Raw genomic sequence first — 17,531 nt, 5'->3', positions numbered from 1 at the left:
TCTAATGATATTTTTCTACAAATTTCACCATGATGGGATGCGTGGCTCTTCTCCGGGATATAACCAATTCCTCTTTCAAGTTTTCTGCCCCTCCACCTAGGCGAATGAAGACAGATGGGCGAATCCACGAGTAAACACTTGTTGACCAACAATGACTGGTGATCCCACCACCACATCCAACTATAGGAAGTCAAACTATGCGGTCGCAACTAGGGATTATGAAGAAAGAATCGACATGGCCACCTAGTAATTGCTTCCATATCATGGCCCAATTAATAGGGCCGGTTCCATAGCAATGCATTCTCTTAGTGACCAATCCACAGCCTTCTAGCACGGCTTGGTCGTAGCCAAATTAATGAACGAAGTGGCTGGGATAATAGGGCTCTCGCCAGAACTCTGTTCCTTCTGGAAGAGGTAGACTGTAGGAGCAAATAGAGAGAAAGAAAGCTCTTTCTGCTATAGTAAGTGTTCCCTGGTCCACCATGTCAGTATCTTTGATATAACGATGGAGACGAAATTAGAAGAAGTCTACTTGGTCAGTATCCCGAATCTTGTTGGCCACCCAGTCATATGACCTTTTGGCCATAGCCCTTTGTTGGAAGAACCAGAGTGAGAGATGTGCAAGATGAATGCATGCCTTCTCTGGCACTTCAAAAGTCCAGGGAAAGTAGAATCCTAGCCAGCCTGTGATATAGTTCCATGAAGTGTACGCTGATGAAGATCCGATGGTAGGGTTCTTAACATGGGTGGCTATTTCTCCAAGGGCTCTATAAATAGAACACATCATTGGAGGTGCGAGGGAATACTTGTGTCCCTTTGCCAAAGCACCGGCAACAACAAAGACCGTGGGGCGAATAGCATCTGCCCACTTGGAGTTGGGAAGTACCACGAGGCTCAACCAATAAGCTAGGAAGGCTGCAAGTTCCCCAAATGAACTATAATCTACTCTCTCCTTCATCTCATCACGAAGCTTTGTTAGTTCCTTAGAACGACAATCGCAGAATCTGTAAGGAAAAGGTAAAAGATTGGTATGAAGAAATCTATAATAAAAGGAAAGAAAGAAAGGGGAAGTTGACTCCTAGATTTAGAAATACTTAAGAGTTCTGGAGAAATGTGCCAGCCATTACAGAGGAGAAAGCTTATGGATGTTTGGAAATTTCCCCATCTCCCTGAAGAGCTCAATAGTGGTCTAAGAAATAGAAGGCTTACAATCAAGAGAAGATACGAAAGCTAGCTCTCTATTGGACGGAACGAATTCATCATAGAACTTACCCATCAATGGAAGACCCGTTATTCAATGAAGATCCCAAGGTGTGATACTCATCTCACCAAAAGGTAAGTGGAAAGAGTTGGTAGTGGGCAACCAGTACTCAATGAAACATTTTAGCACAGTGGGCTCCTTATAGAAGTACTTAGATATAACTTCTATAACATCGTACAGGCCGATCTTGACAAGTGTACTCGCGTGCTTTAGCAAGATGGCTTCTGTCCAATCTGAATAATAGCGTCGAGAAGTTAATAGGCCCCTTATTTGGAAATCTTCTGATCCCCAGAGTTGCTCGCGATCTCTAAAGCGCTGCCTAATGGTTTCATAGAAATACATGGGGAAAAGGTTGTGCTGGCTGTGAAAAGGCGTTAGAAATATCATGGGGTGGACTTCCCCGATGCTTTGTCGTGGTTTGTGTGCTTGTAATATCCCCTCGAGGATGCGCAGCTCTCTCGTTGCCCACGAGGCAGTATACATCAGCTTTTCTCCATTTATGTAATCCTTTGGCTCACAGTCGAGCATCGATTGGTGGCGATGGATGTTAATGGGAATTACCGTCATACCTTCTGAATGACGGTTCTCAAACTTCATGATACCCTCAATGACTTGGACTGATTCCCACAAATTCTGGAGCTTCTTCTTATTGTGCTCCTTAATCTTCTCCTCGAACTCCTTCGCCCTGTTTCAGCGAGTCTTCTTTGAGTGAGAAGCGGGAGGATTGTCTTCTCGAAGAGGGGGTCTTTGACATCTTCGTGGATATGAGAGGTTGTTTTCAACCACTCATCCCAATCATACTCTCTACCATGCTTTGGAGGACATTTTAGGTCCCCCAGTATAATTGCTCGATGAATGGGAGATGCAGTGGTTCAATGCAGTCGGTGAAGTCAAAAGTTGGAAGTATAAGTTTTTTGAAATATGCAAGGTTGCGGGTAGTGGTTTTGGTTCGTTTGGTTGGCGGTTGATCGGAAGAAGGGGAAGGGCGGTAAGAAGATGGATCAGGAAAATCAGGGTGAGAAGGTTAGTCAGTAGGAGGGTCTTCAGGACGATAGGTTCGCTTAATACGAGCCATGAAGGACAGGGAGTTAAGGGCTTGAAGGTAATTAAAGAAAAGATTCATAGAAAAGTTGAGAAATTGGCTAAGTTTTGGAAAAAGGACCAAGTGCAGGAGAAATCGGCTAAGTCCTGGTTACATGGGACCGCGCAACCGAAGTCTGTTGCACAAAACAACGCAACTCCCAGAAACTTTGCACGAACAACAAAGTTGTTGCGCTGGACCACACAATTGATATTGGTTGCACAGGGAAAAATCACAAGAGAGCAAAGGGTTTGCTACGGGCTGAAAATAAGTGCAGAGTAAGGGAAGGTTTGAGTATTTATAAGACTTTTGGTCGAGTGCAGCACGTGGGTTTATGTTGCGCGGGTCTGCGCAAACCCTGTCAAGGTGATTATTTTTTACCCTTTTCTTTGATTTTGGGGAAACAAAGAAAGGATCAAGGGGGCATCTGTTGAGGCATAAAAAATGATGAAGGAAGGATTGAAGCAAAAGGAGATTGAGAGATAGAAAGAAAATTGGAAGAGAAGGAGAATGAAATAGTTTAAGGGTGGTTTGCGCGGGTCCCTGCAACCGATGTCCATTGCGTAGGACCGCGCAACCGAAATAACAGTTGCACGGTTCGCACAATAAAATACAGAAGTAATTCTTTGAAAAAAGATCTAAAGCATCGAAAGGTGGGTCCCATGGCTCCAAAATCGAGGTTCCACACGTGCGAGGGCCTATAAATACCCCTCCCCCTCCTTCATTTGGACGGATTGAAGATTTTGGAGAAGAAGCAGAGCGAGGAGGAAGAGTGAAGGTAGGAGAGGAAGTTCCGGTGGTTTATGCGGGTCCGCGCAACCAGACTGCCCTGCAGTCTATGAAGCCAAAGAGTCGATATGCTGCTGAAATCGCTAAATCTCCAGATTTCTTCTATCCGAAGGCTCCGAGAGCAAGAAACTAGTAGAAGAGATATTTGAGTCATATTCCTCTTAAAGAGATGATCAAATCAAGAGTCAAAATGCTACCGGATTTGATATTCTGACTTAAATATTTGAACTTTATCAATTTGTACATTATAAATGATTTATCTTAGAATCAAGGGATGTTTGAGGATGCAAATGAACTCATTACTAATAAAATATGATGATTGTCTTTCATACTCTCTCTCTCTCTCTCTCTCTCTCTCTCTCTCTTTCTCTCTCTGTTATGTTTAGATAAGATAATATCCCAAATTGAATACATTTCTTTCTTGTTCGAAACACACTTAACAAAAGTAGTTTCATGCATTTCATTAAACAAAACTTGTCACTATTACACATATACTATGGTATTACATGTACAATGACATAGGATGCACGATTACTTGACCGAACATAGAAATTTCAAAACAACTACCAGAAGCAACTAACTAAGCCTATTCAAGGCTATTACAAAAAAGAGAAACAACAACCACACACTACACCCCTAATCCTCCGACTCCAGCGAAGGTGGAGGTGCTCCTTTGTCCTGCATGTAGCACAAGAGGGCTTTCAAAGTGCGAGACATCTTCTTAAATTTCCTCTTCAAATATTCCTGGTTCTCCACCACCTTGGCCAAGGTTTCCCGCTCGCTACGGGTGGTAGGAGGCTCCCAGTCGGAATCTGAGGCTTCCGCTTCTTCTTCTTCTTCTTCATCCTCACTTTCCTCCTCTATCTCTTCCCCCATCTCCTCCAGTTGGGCCATACGCTGCCTGGGGCCCATCTTCATATTGTTAAGGGTGTTCTTGTTAATGAAGTGGATAGGGGCGAGGTCATCCATGTGCAGTCTGAACCCAAAACTATGGGCAATTTTGTAAATCAATCGGCCAAATGGGAGGGACTAATCCTCCTGACTAGATTACACCGCCTTCACAATTTGGGTCAAGACAAGAGTGGACAGGCACACCTTATCTCCTTGTCCTACCCGGTACAAGAAGTCCACCACAAATCTAATGCACTCCGTGCGGTTGCTCGACCTGGGGTACATGTTATACGTGCATATATGGTGGAGTAGGCAATAGTCAGGGGTCATGAGTGTCATTTTGAGGCTGTTCTCTCACCTCCATTCAATGAGTCGGCCACATAGGAAACGTGTGCGGCGATCTCTCTCCCGCCTCTCAATGAGATTAGCCTTACTGGCATGAACAACGCCACACTCCACTCCCAGAATGCGGGCAATAACATCTACATCAACCCTGGCTTCCTGTCTGCCCAGGGGAATGGTGAACTGGAGAGGTTCAAGGGTTAGGTCCTTCATGTGTGCATAAAAGGTTCACACAAAGCCCCCACTAGCGTGAGAGTTTCCTTCGAACATAGGACCCCAACCATTTGCCAAAAGGTGGTCGATCACCGAAAATTCTCCAAATAGCCTCTCATTCACATGAGCTTCAAAAACAACCTTGCGTTGACAGAACTTACCAAGCTCAATGCCCGCCGATAGAGACCTCTCGATTGGGACTTGGGGATCAAGGTCCCGCTTAGACCTTCGCTCGGTGCTCGAACTCGCACCGGCACTCATCTTCTTCTTGGAACCACTCGGACGGCTTGGCCCGGCTTCGTCCAAGGCCGCTCAATTCTTTCCCATGAGGGAAAGGAGCATAGAGATGGAGAAAATGGAGGTTACCACCTCAAAGAAGGCCATGAAGGTGGAAAGGTATATGGAATGGAGAGATTTCAAAGAAATAGGGATTTTGGGGCCCTAGGAAGAGGATGGGTGCTCAAATGGATGAGAATAGGGAAGTGTAAATAAGGTTTAGAAAGGTTGAAGTTGAATGAGAGTTAGAGATGAAGCATGCAAGGAAGAAGATGAACTTAAAGTTTAGAGATGGAGATTTGGGAGTGAGGAAAGGTTTAGGAGGGGTTTAAAGGGTAGAACAGGGTTTAGAATAAGGTGTAGGACTGTAAAAAGGGGACCCCCACACGTGGGAGGGGCCCACATGGCCGGGTCGGTGGCGGCATGCCACCATCATGGCGTGCCGTGCCGCCGCACTCCTCTGGAGTCTGCGGCAGTGCAACGCTAATCTGGCGGTTCTACTACCCCTCTCTAGAGGTTTTGGTGGTGTCGCCGCCATTCGGCGGTGACCACCCCCTTGGGGTCTGTGTTTTCTCTCCAGGGGACCCCCTCGAGTCCCCTTAAATGTATTTGTTTCATCTCTAATTTGAGTAAGGTGCATGTACTACGATCCAGGGGCTATTTTCTGCTTAAATGAGAGTTTGTAAGCCAAGTACATTGGCCCACATGGTTTAGATTTGATATAGACACATCCTAGGCTTGTCCGAGTTGGAATTAAACTGATCCATCATCAAACGAGACCGTCAATTTCACAGACTGGACTATAGAAATCCTCTAAGCTACTAGAACGGCTTATACTTACTTTGTTTAACCTTGGTTAGCTTAAATCGTCAAATTTCTAGTTAGAAGTGACTTGGATCACTTCGTATAACTTAAGTGGTCCTACTTATTATCCTAGGCTAGTCTACAGGGGTCGATTTCGCTGATTAGGCAAAGTTTTGGGATCCTAGTACTGTCTTTAAATTCAGTCACTCCCTCCTAAGTTAGAGTGCATCATGTTTAACCTATTACCCTAGGCCCAGTTTAATCCAAATCATGATCTGATACTAAGTTGTAACGCCCTGAAATTCAAGGACCAAGTAGCTACTCGGCTTCCGAATTTTCAAGTGCCACGTGTGCAATAATGACTGACAAATGCATATAGTTAATTAGGTTTTAGCAAGCAATGATGAATTAAACTAAGCATGTTTAATTGATAATCAGATAATTAAGTTCCAAGTGCTACTAGCCAAATAAAGTTCCATCATAAATTCATATCCAACATAGTAACTTAATAGATTCAAATAACAGTCATCTAGGGATCCAATCCCATACGCTCATCACATCCCTAAATGATCTGGGTTCTGGCCTAGTCCTGCCGACATCCACCTCGCTAATATGCCCTGCCAAACTCCTGATAGTACGCCTGCTCCTTGCCATCGTCGACACCGACATCGTCTAATGCGTGCTGCTCGAGAGTACCTGCATTTATATCGGGTTTTAGTTGGTGTTTTAGAACACCGTTTCAGAGTGGGAGTGAGTAATCAACTCAGTGGTACCATTAGCAATAGGCATACGAATTATCATGCATAGGATACACTTAATGAACAACAAGCATCATGGAATCCTAAACACTGTTGTTCATGCAAATGCATGGTTATGATATGATGCATCCTCCACACAAAGACCAATACTCCCTCAAGCGACGACATCTGACATTTGCAATGAAACAACACTCCCTCAAAAGCCACCTCGATTGCATAATCACTACAAATATAATGCAATGTTGTGAAATATGTTAGCCTGGTTGATTAGTTAAGTTTATTCTCCGGCAGGTTGGGAAAACCAGAATACCCTTAGTGGAGTTATTGCCCTAACCCGATTGCACGACTCAAGGGTTGTGGCCATGTGACTCTTGCGAACCTTAGCCCTATCTTGGGGTCGTCAATCCCGAAAAGTAGTATAAACATAAACGAAACAGATTGGGACTTAAATGTCCTCTCGCGATCGCTGTAGGGAGGACGTCATCCCAACACAGGCCGAAAGCACGGGTACAGTGTCCCATACCACCGTTCTCAGCTCACAAGTTCAAGTACTCAATGGACACTACAGGGAGGCTTGTCACCCCAACATAGGCCGACAGCACGGGTATAATGTCCCATACCACCATCCCCGGCTCATAAAACTTTGTGGGCCGTAACGATCTTAGGGTACTTTGGGTTCATACAAGCGTGATCAAATAAGGTTAACGTACAAGGATGGTCCACTTATATTCAATAACCCCTGACGGGCTGAATCGTAGCTAATCGGCCTAAGAACAGTGTCTCGTGTAGTCCAACTATGGCCAACAACCTATAGTTCAACTATTCGGGCCAGATTCACTCACGGACAGGTCCAACAAGGACCGCCCAAGAAATTCCAAGTAATTGGTTGATCCATAGGGGAATATGCAACAATTCACAACAAAACATGGATTCCTTTGATACAATTCATATATGACAGACACAATTTTAGTATAATTATTACATGGACAACCACACACAAAGTTCTACTCAAATTTACAATTTCTGCATAACCTATTCTAGCCTATACAGTTATGTGGACAGCTATATAGCAATGCACTGAAATAAATCTTCCACAGGTCAACATACATCATATAATTCATCCATGCATTGAAAATCCAAACAAGCGACTCGACCCAATCAGAAATTCTTCATCAGTACATGTCCACAACAAAGCATGCTCAATCACATACTCAAGAAATCATGAAATCAAACGCTAAATAACTATTTACAGCAATTCGTATTATCATGGTATACATAGTTAACACCAAACTAAAAGAAACACAATTAACCATCAGCAAATTACGAAAATCCACAAATTTGTAACCAACACAGCATGCGCATCAACAATTTAATTTATTTAAGGGTTTGTGGTCAATCCCTTTCCCATAAATTTCAGAAAGCTCTCATTTGTCATCTTGGTTATACCTAATAAGGAAAATCCAGCCACATGCACCAACATTCACCAAACACGTTCGTTAAACCTATATTAGGTGCGATAATTGACTACCTAAAGGTAATGGTCCTCACCTAAACTTAGCCGGAGATTGCTGAGAGGATCCTAGCGACGCCGGGTTAGCAAGCTCGAGGTGTTGGGGCCCTGCATTGCATCGGATGGACAAAGATCACATGCATATTGTAGAAATTATGAAAATAGAGTGAGAATTGCTATATTACCTTATATGGGTTGGAATTCATCTTCCAACGGCGGAGAACAATCAGGATTTCTAGAGGATGAGGGGAGAGGACGTCAGAATTTATGAATTTCGGCCACCGATGTCACATGCAAGTGAGGTGCCCCAATCTCTCTCCTCCTCTCTCTCTCTCTCTCTTAGCCGCTAGAAATGGGGTTTGAGAGAGAGAGGGCAGCCTTTTAAATGCCCATGGTTATTTCATATAACCTTGATCTTTTAGGTACTTTCCCAAATAGCCAAATGGGGTCCACTTTTGGGTTATTGGAGCTGATCTGATGGGCCCCTGGCCCATCTTACACATGGGATAAGTGCCCCATGGCCTGATAAAGGGTTGGGCGAAGTTTGATCGTAAACAAATGTGGGGTTTTGCCTCAACAACCCGATTCGTGATCAACGATCACCGTTCTACGTTCAACAGCCAGATTTTGTAGGTAAGGGCTAGGAATTATTTCCAACCTTTAGTGTGAATTTAGAAGAGATCCGAAGGCTGGAACACCCGGATATGCATACTCAAGCAACAGGGCCAATTGATTTAATTTTAGGATTTTATTCCTTTAAGCCAGGCGACTCGCGACTTGTAAGTGCCGATAGGGCGGCATCGATCAACCATTTCTGGGCATCCTTTGAGCCCGGCATCCGCATGGGACCATAAGCCTAGCGAGACACAAGGCCTGAAAAAATTTTAAAATTTTTTGTCCTTCCTCGGGCGATACACGGCCCGTACGGACCGCCTCCAAGTATGGCTCGGCTGCCTGGATCTACGGCCCATGCTCGGCCTGAGCACAATTTGATTTAATCTCATTAGTGATTAAGTTTGTCATTAATTAGTCTATAGTAGGCCCACACATGTGATTGAATTATCCGATCGTGCGCTGACTCGCACATGCACTTCAGGACACTATTCCCTTTTAGGACGGGGCGTTACACTCATAGGCCTCATATAGATCACATTAAGCCTCATACTTGAGCCTCAAATACATTGCAATGGCCTGCATCACATGTGCCTAATACACATCACAATGGGCCGCATCACATGGACCTAATATACATCACGATGGGCCGTATTACATGTGCCTCACTCATCACAATGGGCCGCATTACATGGGCCTAATACACATCATAATGGGCCGCATCACATGGACCTAATATACATCACAATGGGCCGTATCACATGTACCTCACTCATCACAATGGGCCGCATCACATGGGCCTAATATACATTATAATGGGCTGTATCACATGTGCCTCACTCATCACAATGGGACGCATCACATGGGCCTAATACACATCACATTGGGCCTCACTCATGGCCACATATACATCATAATGGGCCACATCCCATGGGCCTTAAATACATCATAATGGGCCTCATATCTGGGCCTCAAATACATCACAATGGGCCTCATATACAGGTCATATATACATCCCAACAGCTGACAGGCCTCACATATATCAGATGAGCCTACACAGCAGGTGGGCCCTACACAGCCAGCAGGAGGGCCCTATATGTACGACAGGTGGGCCCTGCGTCCAACAAAAACGAACAGAAGGCGTGGATATAAAACACATACATTGCGGTGGTTCCCACCGTCCAGACCATTGGACGATGTGGATATAAGACACATGCATCACATGGGGCCCCACCGTCCCAAGCACCTGGACGACATGGATATAAAACACAGATATTACGTGTGGCCCCACATGCTAGGGCAGCACGTCATCAAGGCAGGCCTCACAACCCACCGTCCAGAGATGGATGGTTGGGATATAACACATACCTCACGGACAGACCCACCAAACTTGCTGACGTCAGTACAACAGCCTATAGGTGGGGTCCCCATCATCTAGATGGACGGCTGGGATATACATATACCTCATGATCAAACCCCCCTTGTTGATGTCAATATAGCAGCTATATAGCTGATGTGAGATACACCAGCCAATCTGCTTCACAGAGGTGGGTCCCACGTGGGGCCCACCATAACGTTTATTTCCATCCAATCTGTTCATAAGGTCACAAAGACCTAAATTAAGAGGGAAAAAAATTTCATATAGACCGAAAACTTTTGTGACCCAAAAAGGGTTTCAATGGTAGACGTTCAATCTCCTGCTGCTTTTGTAGTGTGGACCACCTAAATTCCGTGTATGGCTAATTTTTGAGGTATCCCCTTTTTTAAAGGGGACCCATCAAATGCATGGTGTAGGTGTTTGACATACATCATGATGAGGCCTGTGGTGGGGCCCACCATCCTTGCCTCTTTTCTAAGCAGTAGGACACTGTGGATACGTTACATACATCAATGTGGGGTCCACATGAGTGTGACCCACCAGCTTTTGAATTAAAGCCGATATTTGTGTTTTTAACAACATCCAGACCTGCTGGATGGTCTGGACAGCAGGCCGTTCGGCAGTTCTTGGCCCACTTGGACTTCATCTAGGTCAAGGTGGGGTCCATGAGGGTGGTTATAAGGCTGGGATCAAGCCGATATAGGCGTTTTCCCCGCCGTTCAGGCTAGCCCAAAAACGGTCCAGCAAGGTGGCCCTAGACGGTCCAACAAGGCTGTCCCATTTATGGACAGCGTGAATCTCATGAACACATCAAAGGTGGGCCATCAAACCAGGGAAAAAGAATAGAGAGAGAGAGAGAGAATTAAAAAAAAAAAGAGGTGGACCGGAGTTCCACCACTATGAGCTCCTCTCTATCATACAACGCATACATCAAATGGGTCTAACTTGTACCATACATCAAATATCAAGATCTACTCTAGAACACTCACCGATTTCGCTCCTTTTTGGCTCCTTGGAATACTAAGCTCCTAAGCTCTCTCTTTGATGGAACTTGATGAAGGTTGGATATCTAGGATGAGAGATTGGGTAGTAGGGAGTGGGTCACACCTAGCTTCTCCTTGGGAAGCTTGGACGGTTGCTCTCCCTTAGTTTGCTTGGGAGTGAAGAGAGAAGTGAGAGGGGACAGAGAGGTGATGGGATGAAAAGGGATGGGATGGGTGATGCAAGAAAGGGATGGGTGGAGAGAGAGAGAGAGAGAGAGTTGACTTTGGGAATGGGAGAGGGATTGGTAGGGTATGGGTTGGTACTTGACTTGAGATGGGATGTATACTTGATTGAATGATGTGATGGATGATAGAGATTCTTTCAGAATTCACGACGTGCGGTGTTTCTTCAGAATATACGTGGGCTCACAACTCCTGGCCTGGGTATCGCATCGACATGCGAGATGCGGCATTGGAACCATGGTGACGACACGGTCGCCAGGGTACAAGTATCGAGTCGAGTCGACATATATCTACAGGATGCGACTTAGGGTCGTGCATAAACACTGATTACAGGTCGTGGGTTGCCGAAATTCGATGGGGAGAATCGCAGAAGTCTAAGGAATGGTACGGACTAGGATACAGGTATTACAGAAATTTCCCATATGCCACCGCCTCTCCTCACCTATAAATGAGAGTCTCTTTGATGGTAAAAGGTATGCACAATCTTTAGCCGAAACTCTTTACTAAATTAAGACCTAGATTCCATACCTAACTTAGGCATAAGAGGGTCTCCTGTATGAGTCAGGGTCGTCTTTGTCCGTTCCTTGTATAGGTACATAGGTCCATGGAGGGCTAACCAGATTTTTACATCAACACCATTCATCTTAACTTTCATAACTCAAATTATTTTTACCGAAATACTTATCTATATCAAACTTCATGTTAAATGCCACTTAGATCAAGCGGACATTTATGTCCTCGATCATTCCTATTCATGTGGTTTTATGAAGAGGGTGGATGGTAAATATACATTGCCGGGGACCCCTAAAAATTTTCATCGGTGGTGCTTGCAGTCCACTTTAGCTTTCGATCTACCTTGTGTCATGAAATAAGTTGGCAAAATGCGTGTATGGTGGGCCCACGGAGCTTTTACACCAGCGATTTGGGCAGTAGAGGGGTCACAACCCAATTCGAGTCCCGCAATCCGCGTCCGATTTCGGACACTTGTTACGCCGTGCGGTGAGAATGATGGGCCCGCAGTTGAATCACAACGTAAATAAATGTTCCTCTGGGCTATTTGACCGACAGATTCCCTTATCTTTGCCGTGACCTCCTCTTTTGTTATTATTAATAATTATAGATTTTCTCCTCGCCCGCTCCAATCCAACCCAACTCAGAGCGCAATGGCGTCCGTTCAACTCATTTTCTTCATCGTCTTCTTCCAAGTCGTCGTCGCGTCAACGGGCGTCAAACGAAGCTGGGCGATCCGACTCGACATCCCCAAGTTCCGAGAAGCCCCAGCATTCCGCAACGGAATAGAATGCGGCAATGTCGTGTGGCCTTCCCAGGACAGGCACGCCCATCACCATCCCTCCGTCATCCACATCGCCATGACCCTCGACACCTTCTACCTCCGCGGCTCCATCGCAGCCGTCCTTTCCGTCCTTCAACACGCCACCTGCCCTGAGAACATCGTCTTCCACTTCCTCGCATCCTCCCACCGCCTCCGTCGTACCATCCTCTCCACATTCCCCTACCTCAACTTCCACCTCTACCACTTCGACGCCAACCTCGTCAACGGCAAGATCTCCTCCTCTATCCGCCGCGCGCTGGACCAGCCCCTGAATTACGCCAGGATGTACCTGGCGGAGCTCCTACCGAAGGGCGTCCGCCGCGTCATCTACCTGGACTCAGATCTGGTCGTGGTGGACGACGTGGCGAAGCTGTGGAGCATCGATCTGGGGCCTCACGTGCTGGGTGCGCCTGAGTACTGCCACGCGAATTTCACCAACTACTTCACGCACAAGTTCTGGGCGGATCCGGTTCTGTCCAAAGCGTTTGAGGGAAGGAGGCCGTGCTACTTCAACACGGGTGTGATGGTGATAGATCTGGAGAGATGGAGGGGAGGGAGGTACACAGAGAAACTGGAGGGATGGATGAGAATACAGAAGAGGGTGAGGATATACGAGCTAGGATCACTACCACCGTTCCTTCTGGTTTTCGCAGGTAATGTGAGAGGGGTGGGCCACAGATGGAATCAGCACGGCCTGGGTGGAGACAATCTGGAAGGCCTGTGCCGGGATCTGCATCCAGGGCCGGTCAGCTTGCTTCATTGGAGCGGCAAGGGTAAGCCATGGCTGCGATTAGATTCCAAGCGCCCTTGCCCGTTGGATACGTTGTGGGCCCCTTATGACCTCTACCGACACGCTTCCTCCAATGCCTTCTCGTTTTCGGACAGCTAAGCAGCAATAAAAAGAGAAATAGAGATGGCGAGAAAAACGGGAAAAAGGAGATACGATCAGGGCCGCTCGATGATTATCTCTCATGTAATCATGTTCGTTGGGCTTTAAGACAAATGCAAAAGAGTATAAAAGAAGAAAGTGGCAGTAATACGCGGAATGGTGACGTAAGGAAAGAATTCTTGATCGGTGATCCAGATCCTTTATACAGTTGCTGTAAATTTTTTGTTGACCGTTTATTTGTGTGCGATCCATGAGGGTATGTATCTGTTAAAGCTTGAGGAGATTTTTTGCAATTAGTACATCCATGATGAGGCCCATCTGATTAAGGGTGTGGATCAAAATATCATGGGCGCCATTTGTGCGAAATGGCTCTTCAGGTCACAACATATTCATTAGCTCTCGTTCGTTAAATAAGCATGACGGCAACCGTCGACGATGAGGTCGCTCCTGATCGTGATGCGGAGGTGTGGATACAGCACCATTTGTCTGCAAGACGTAGAAAAACACAAAAGAAAAGAAAGATTCGAAGGACGTTTGGTTTGGTGCTATGCTTGAGTAAATTTGTGTACATGTACATGGGCTTTAGCAGGAGAAAAATTTGATCTCATCAGTTCGTTTTTTTTTTTCTCTCTCTTTTTTTTTTTCTTTTTTTTTTTAATAAAAAAAATTATTTTCAAAATGGTCCAAGTTACATAATTAAAAAGTGGATAAGTTCGTAAAAATGTATGTCGCCATTCACATGCTTAGAAATCGAACCAAATATGTCCCGGGCGACGAGAGGGCAACATGGGAAAGTTAAGGCGGATATGGAGGATTGAAGACAGCATTCAAAGCAAAAAAAAAAAAAACGTACAACTCAGTCTAAATTAGCATTTGATGTTGTTGATGCTGAAATCTAGTCTAAATTACCATTTGATGTTGTTGATGTTGAAATGTAGTCGATCTTGCCTCGCCTTCTACTAGTCAAAATACATGTGATTTAATGAAAATATAAGAGAATACATTTTTTTTTGGGGGGGGGGGGGCGCCAATTAATGCTGGGACCGCTGGGACCCTTTGATACCTTAGTCAGAGTAGATCTGCAGAAGGAGTAGAAAAATCGGAATCGTTGTGTTTACCTTTACTCATGGCAGGGGATGTGTTTATAAGCTTTCTAAGTGGTCTCGTATCCGAGTTGATTTGCTGGCTGGAGGTGCTATATGGGAGTCATTCTTCAAGAATATTATCGATATTTAACTCAATAAGTGTGATCCTCGATGAAAATCTTGGAGGATAATCTTATCTTTATATATTCTAAGGATATTTGTATTTGTCGATATATGAGGCCGAGGTTGGTATGTGAGGCCAAAGTCGGTATTTGAGGTCGAGGTTGGTATGTGAGGTCGTGGTTGGTATTTGAGGCCGAGGTTGGTATCCGAAGCCGAGGTTATCTCTTGAGGTCGGCAAACAAGACCGACCTTTAAAGTCATTGTTTGACACAAAAGGTTAGTGTGATTTTTCGGCCCTTAAGCAATCCATAGTCATCGAGTCTGGCTACTCGGCTCATCTGTCTTATGCATTTGTTTTAGCCTCATTTTACCCATAACAGTATCCCCTACTTTCGAGCTCTATACTTTATGAGCTCGAGAAGTAACTTTTGAATGTATGAGAAGGTCGGCTCGTTCTATGTAGCCTTTGAAAATGCTCTGGTTTGTCAATTAGCGTGTGTATTGAGTCAACTAGATGGAAGAGCCCTATAAGAAGATTGATCAAGCATCTACCTCAACCAGATGTGTACCCGAATTCGCCTCAGGTAAATCTTAGCCTCACATCCCATGTCTTAAAACACTAGGTAATTAAAACCCTTAAAACTGATTAGAATATCATAGGGTTTTTGGGTTAGAAAACTTTTTCAAACTTCAAAAAAATCTCTAAGTTTTCTGCATCTGTCGATTTATCGATAGACTAATCGATGTAATCGAACAGTATTGTCGATGTCCTCGAAGCTTACTCGATATTATCAAATTGAGGACATAATATGTCCAGCAACCACATATATCTCTAGACACAATTATCGATGTATCGATAGTTGTATTGATATCATCGAAATTTGAATCTCGAGTCTATTGAAGTTGACTCGATAAAATCGACATCATATATGTTGTGTCCAATGTTCTACTAAGTCAAATCATGAAAACTTCCGTTATATCAAAGTACTCCTCGATATCCTCGGAATTCAAATTTCGATAATATCGAAAGCCCTTCGATAATATCGGATTGGACACTCTGTTATCCAGTAATATTTTCAGATTGTTTTATCTTTGGATCGAGGGTCACTCGATAAAATCGATATTCACATATCGATCATATCGAGGCTGGGTCGATTGCATCAAGAATGGACATATGCTGTCTGGCAATCTTACTGGAAAATCCTTTGGATTTATCGATACATCAACACGGTTATCGATATCATCGACATTCAAATTCCGATGATATCGAGTGTGCCTCGATCATTCTTTTGACCTAAAATATTTCAAAGGGAAGTTTCTCTCATTTTCAAATGTCGAGGAATCGATTCTCGTGTCAATGAAATTGGAGTTTGAAATCCAATGACATCAATGCATGTTCGATTTCCTTGACCAGCTGGCAAAATGTTTCAAAAGCATTTGACATTTGAATTTGTTTCATCGAGCAGTCAATCGATACGATCAAGAGTATACGCTCGATGATATCGACCCTACTCGCTGATATTGAACTCTGTCATAAATGTGACCGTTTTATATCCGTCGGAACCTTTTACCTATTTATAGAGAGCTTGTCCTTGGTTGCAAGTAGAGGAAAAGAAAAGGTGCTTTTGTGTGTTTAGCCCTAGATCATATACCCTAAGCCTTTTTCTCTCATGGGAGTTCATCCTCCAATCCACCCTCATCATTGACATTCAATAGAGTGGATTGGGGAATGAACTTCCGCATTCAAGGATTCTACAGCTACCACCTTATGGCAAATCATTAAGCTGGGATGCCTTGAATGCATAAATGATTGGAATCGCTCTATCTCTCTTATAGGAAAACATTTAATAGAGTAGGATTCTATTATAACCTTAACCCAACTCGTCGCCATGTATTGGTACATCTTCTGTGTTGCGGTTCAAGAAAGCTAAAGATTCTTCGTCATAAAAGAAAGAGATCTTCATTAACACGCTGAATGTAGCTCATCCACTTATTTATAAGTTATTAGAGTCCAGATGACCCTTGTGATCATTCCTTTATAGGATTAGGTCTAAGGTGTTTCTCACCCCTTGCAAGCCCTCTAGGAGGCTTCCGACAGGAGTGTATATGGTGGGTGGTCTATGTTGACCCTTGCTCTGTGGAGAGCATAAACTCTTAGGTCCTTATAGTAGGTCCTTGACCAGGGTGGTCTAAAAGTTGGGTGCTTTGTGTTGATCCTTGCTCGTGGGAGCATAAACTTGTGAGGTTCCTTGAGTGGATCTTTGGCCAGTGTGCCTAAAATCAGGTGCTATGTGTTGACCTTTACTTGTGGGAGCATAAACTGTGTCATATGGACACGCTATGTCAGCTTAGGTATAGGTTGTACTGGTTAGAGGTGAACCTGATTTAAAACCTCCGGTTTGAGGTGAACCTGTTGTGAAACCTCCTTAGTGAAATCCGGTACACTCAAGGGTTGAGTGCATCGGCCGGGAGTGGAGTAGACAAATAGTCGAACCACTATAAAAATGACTGTGTTTGTGATTCATATTAGTCATTAATTACTTGTGTGATTTCTTTAAATGCTTTCATAATTGAATATCTAAGATCACACCTCACACACAGTCACATCCATCATAATCTACAAAAAGTATCTTATTCATCTATCAAATAGCATTATGATTGAATCCTCTATTTGGCTTGGAAGCCATTAGAGTTACTTTGAAGAAATCCTGATTCATGCATATCTTCTCAGGACAAGTTTGATAGGATTTTAAATAAACCATAAAATTTTTATAAAAGTCCTATTCACCCCCCTCTAGGACATATTGACATATTCCTACTTCAACTAAAGCGGTCATTACCGCAATTTCAGCCTTTATGTGTGCGTGGTCGTGTATGATAACTTAATAGATACGATAGTTGAGCATGTAGTAGTAGGCCATGCATTGTAAAATTAATAGGTCGGCCTCAAGATAATGGAC

General features: G+C 44.2%; 1 protein-coding gene across 1 annotated transcript; it reads left to right on the top strand.

The window, feature by feature from the left end:
- The first annotated feature begins 11,957 nt into the window (after window positions 1-11,957).
- LOC131251283 (probable galacturonosyltransferase-like 3) lies at window positions 11,958-13,970 on the top strand. Its single transcript, XM_058251912.1, has one exon. The coding sequence runs from the start codon at window positions 12,305-12,307 to the stop codon at window positions 13,361-13,363; it is 1,059 nt and encodes a 352-aa protein (XP_058107895.1). The 5' UTR covers window positions 11,958-12,304; the 3' UTR covers window positions 13,364-13,970.
- Window positions 13,971-17,531: the final 3,561 nt, after the last annotated feature.

The sequence above is a fragment of the Magnolia sinica genome, chromosome 7 (genome assembly GCF_029962835.1).
Source record: "Magnolia sinica isolate HGM2019 chromosome 7, MsV1, whole genome shotgun sequence".
Lineage (NCBI taxonomy): Eukaryota > Viridiplantae > Streptophyta > Magnoliopsida > Magnoliales > Magnoliaceae > Magnolia > Magnolia sinica.
The sequence above is the reverse complement of the archived record's forward strand: the minus strand, read 5'-3'. Positions and strand labels throughout refer to the sequence as shown.

Excerpts from the sequence above, each read along its gene's own strand:
- LOC131251283 (XM_058251912.1), top strand. The coding sequence starts at position 12,305 with ATGGCGTCCGTTCAACTCATTTTCTTCATCGTCTTCTTCCAAGTCGTC.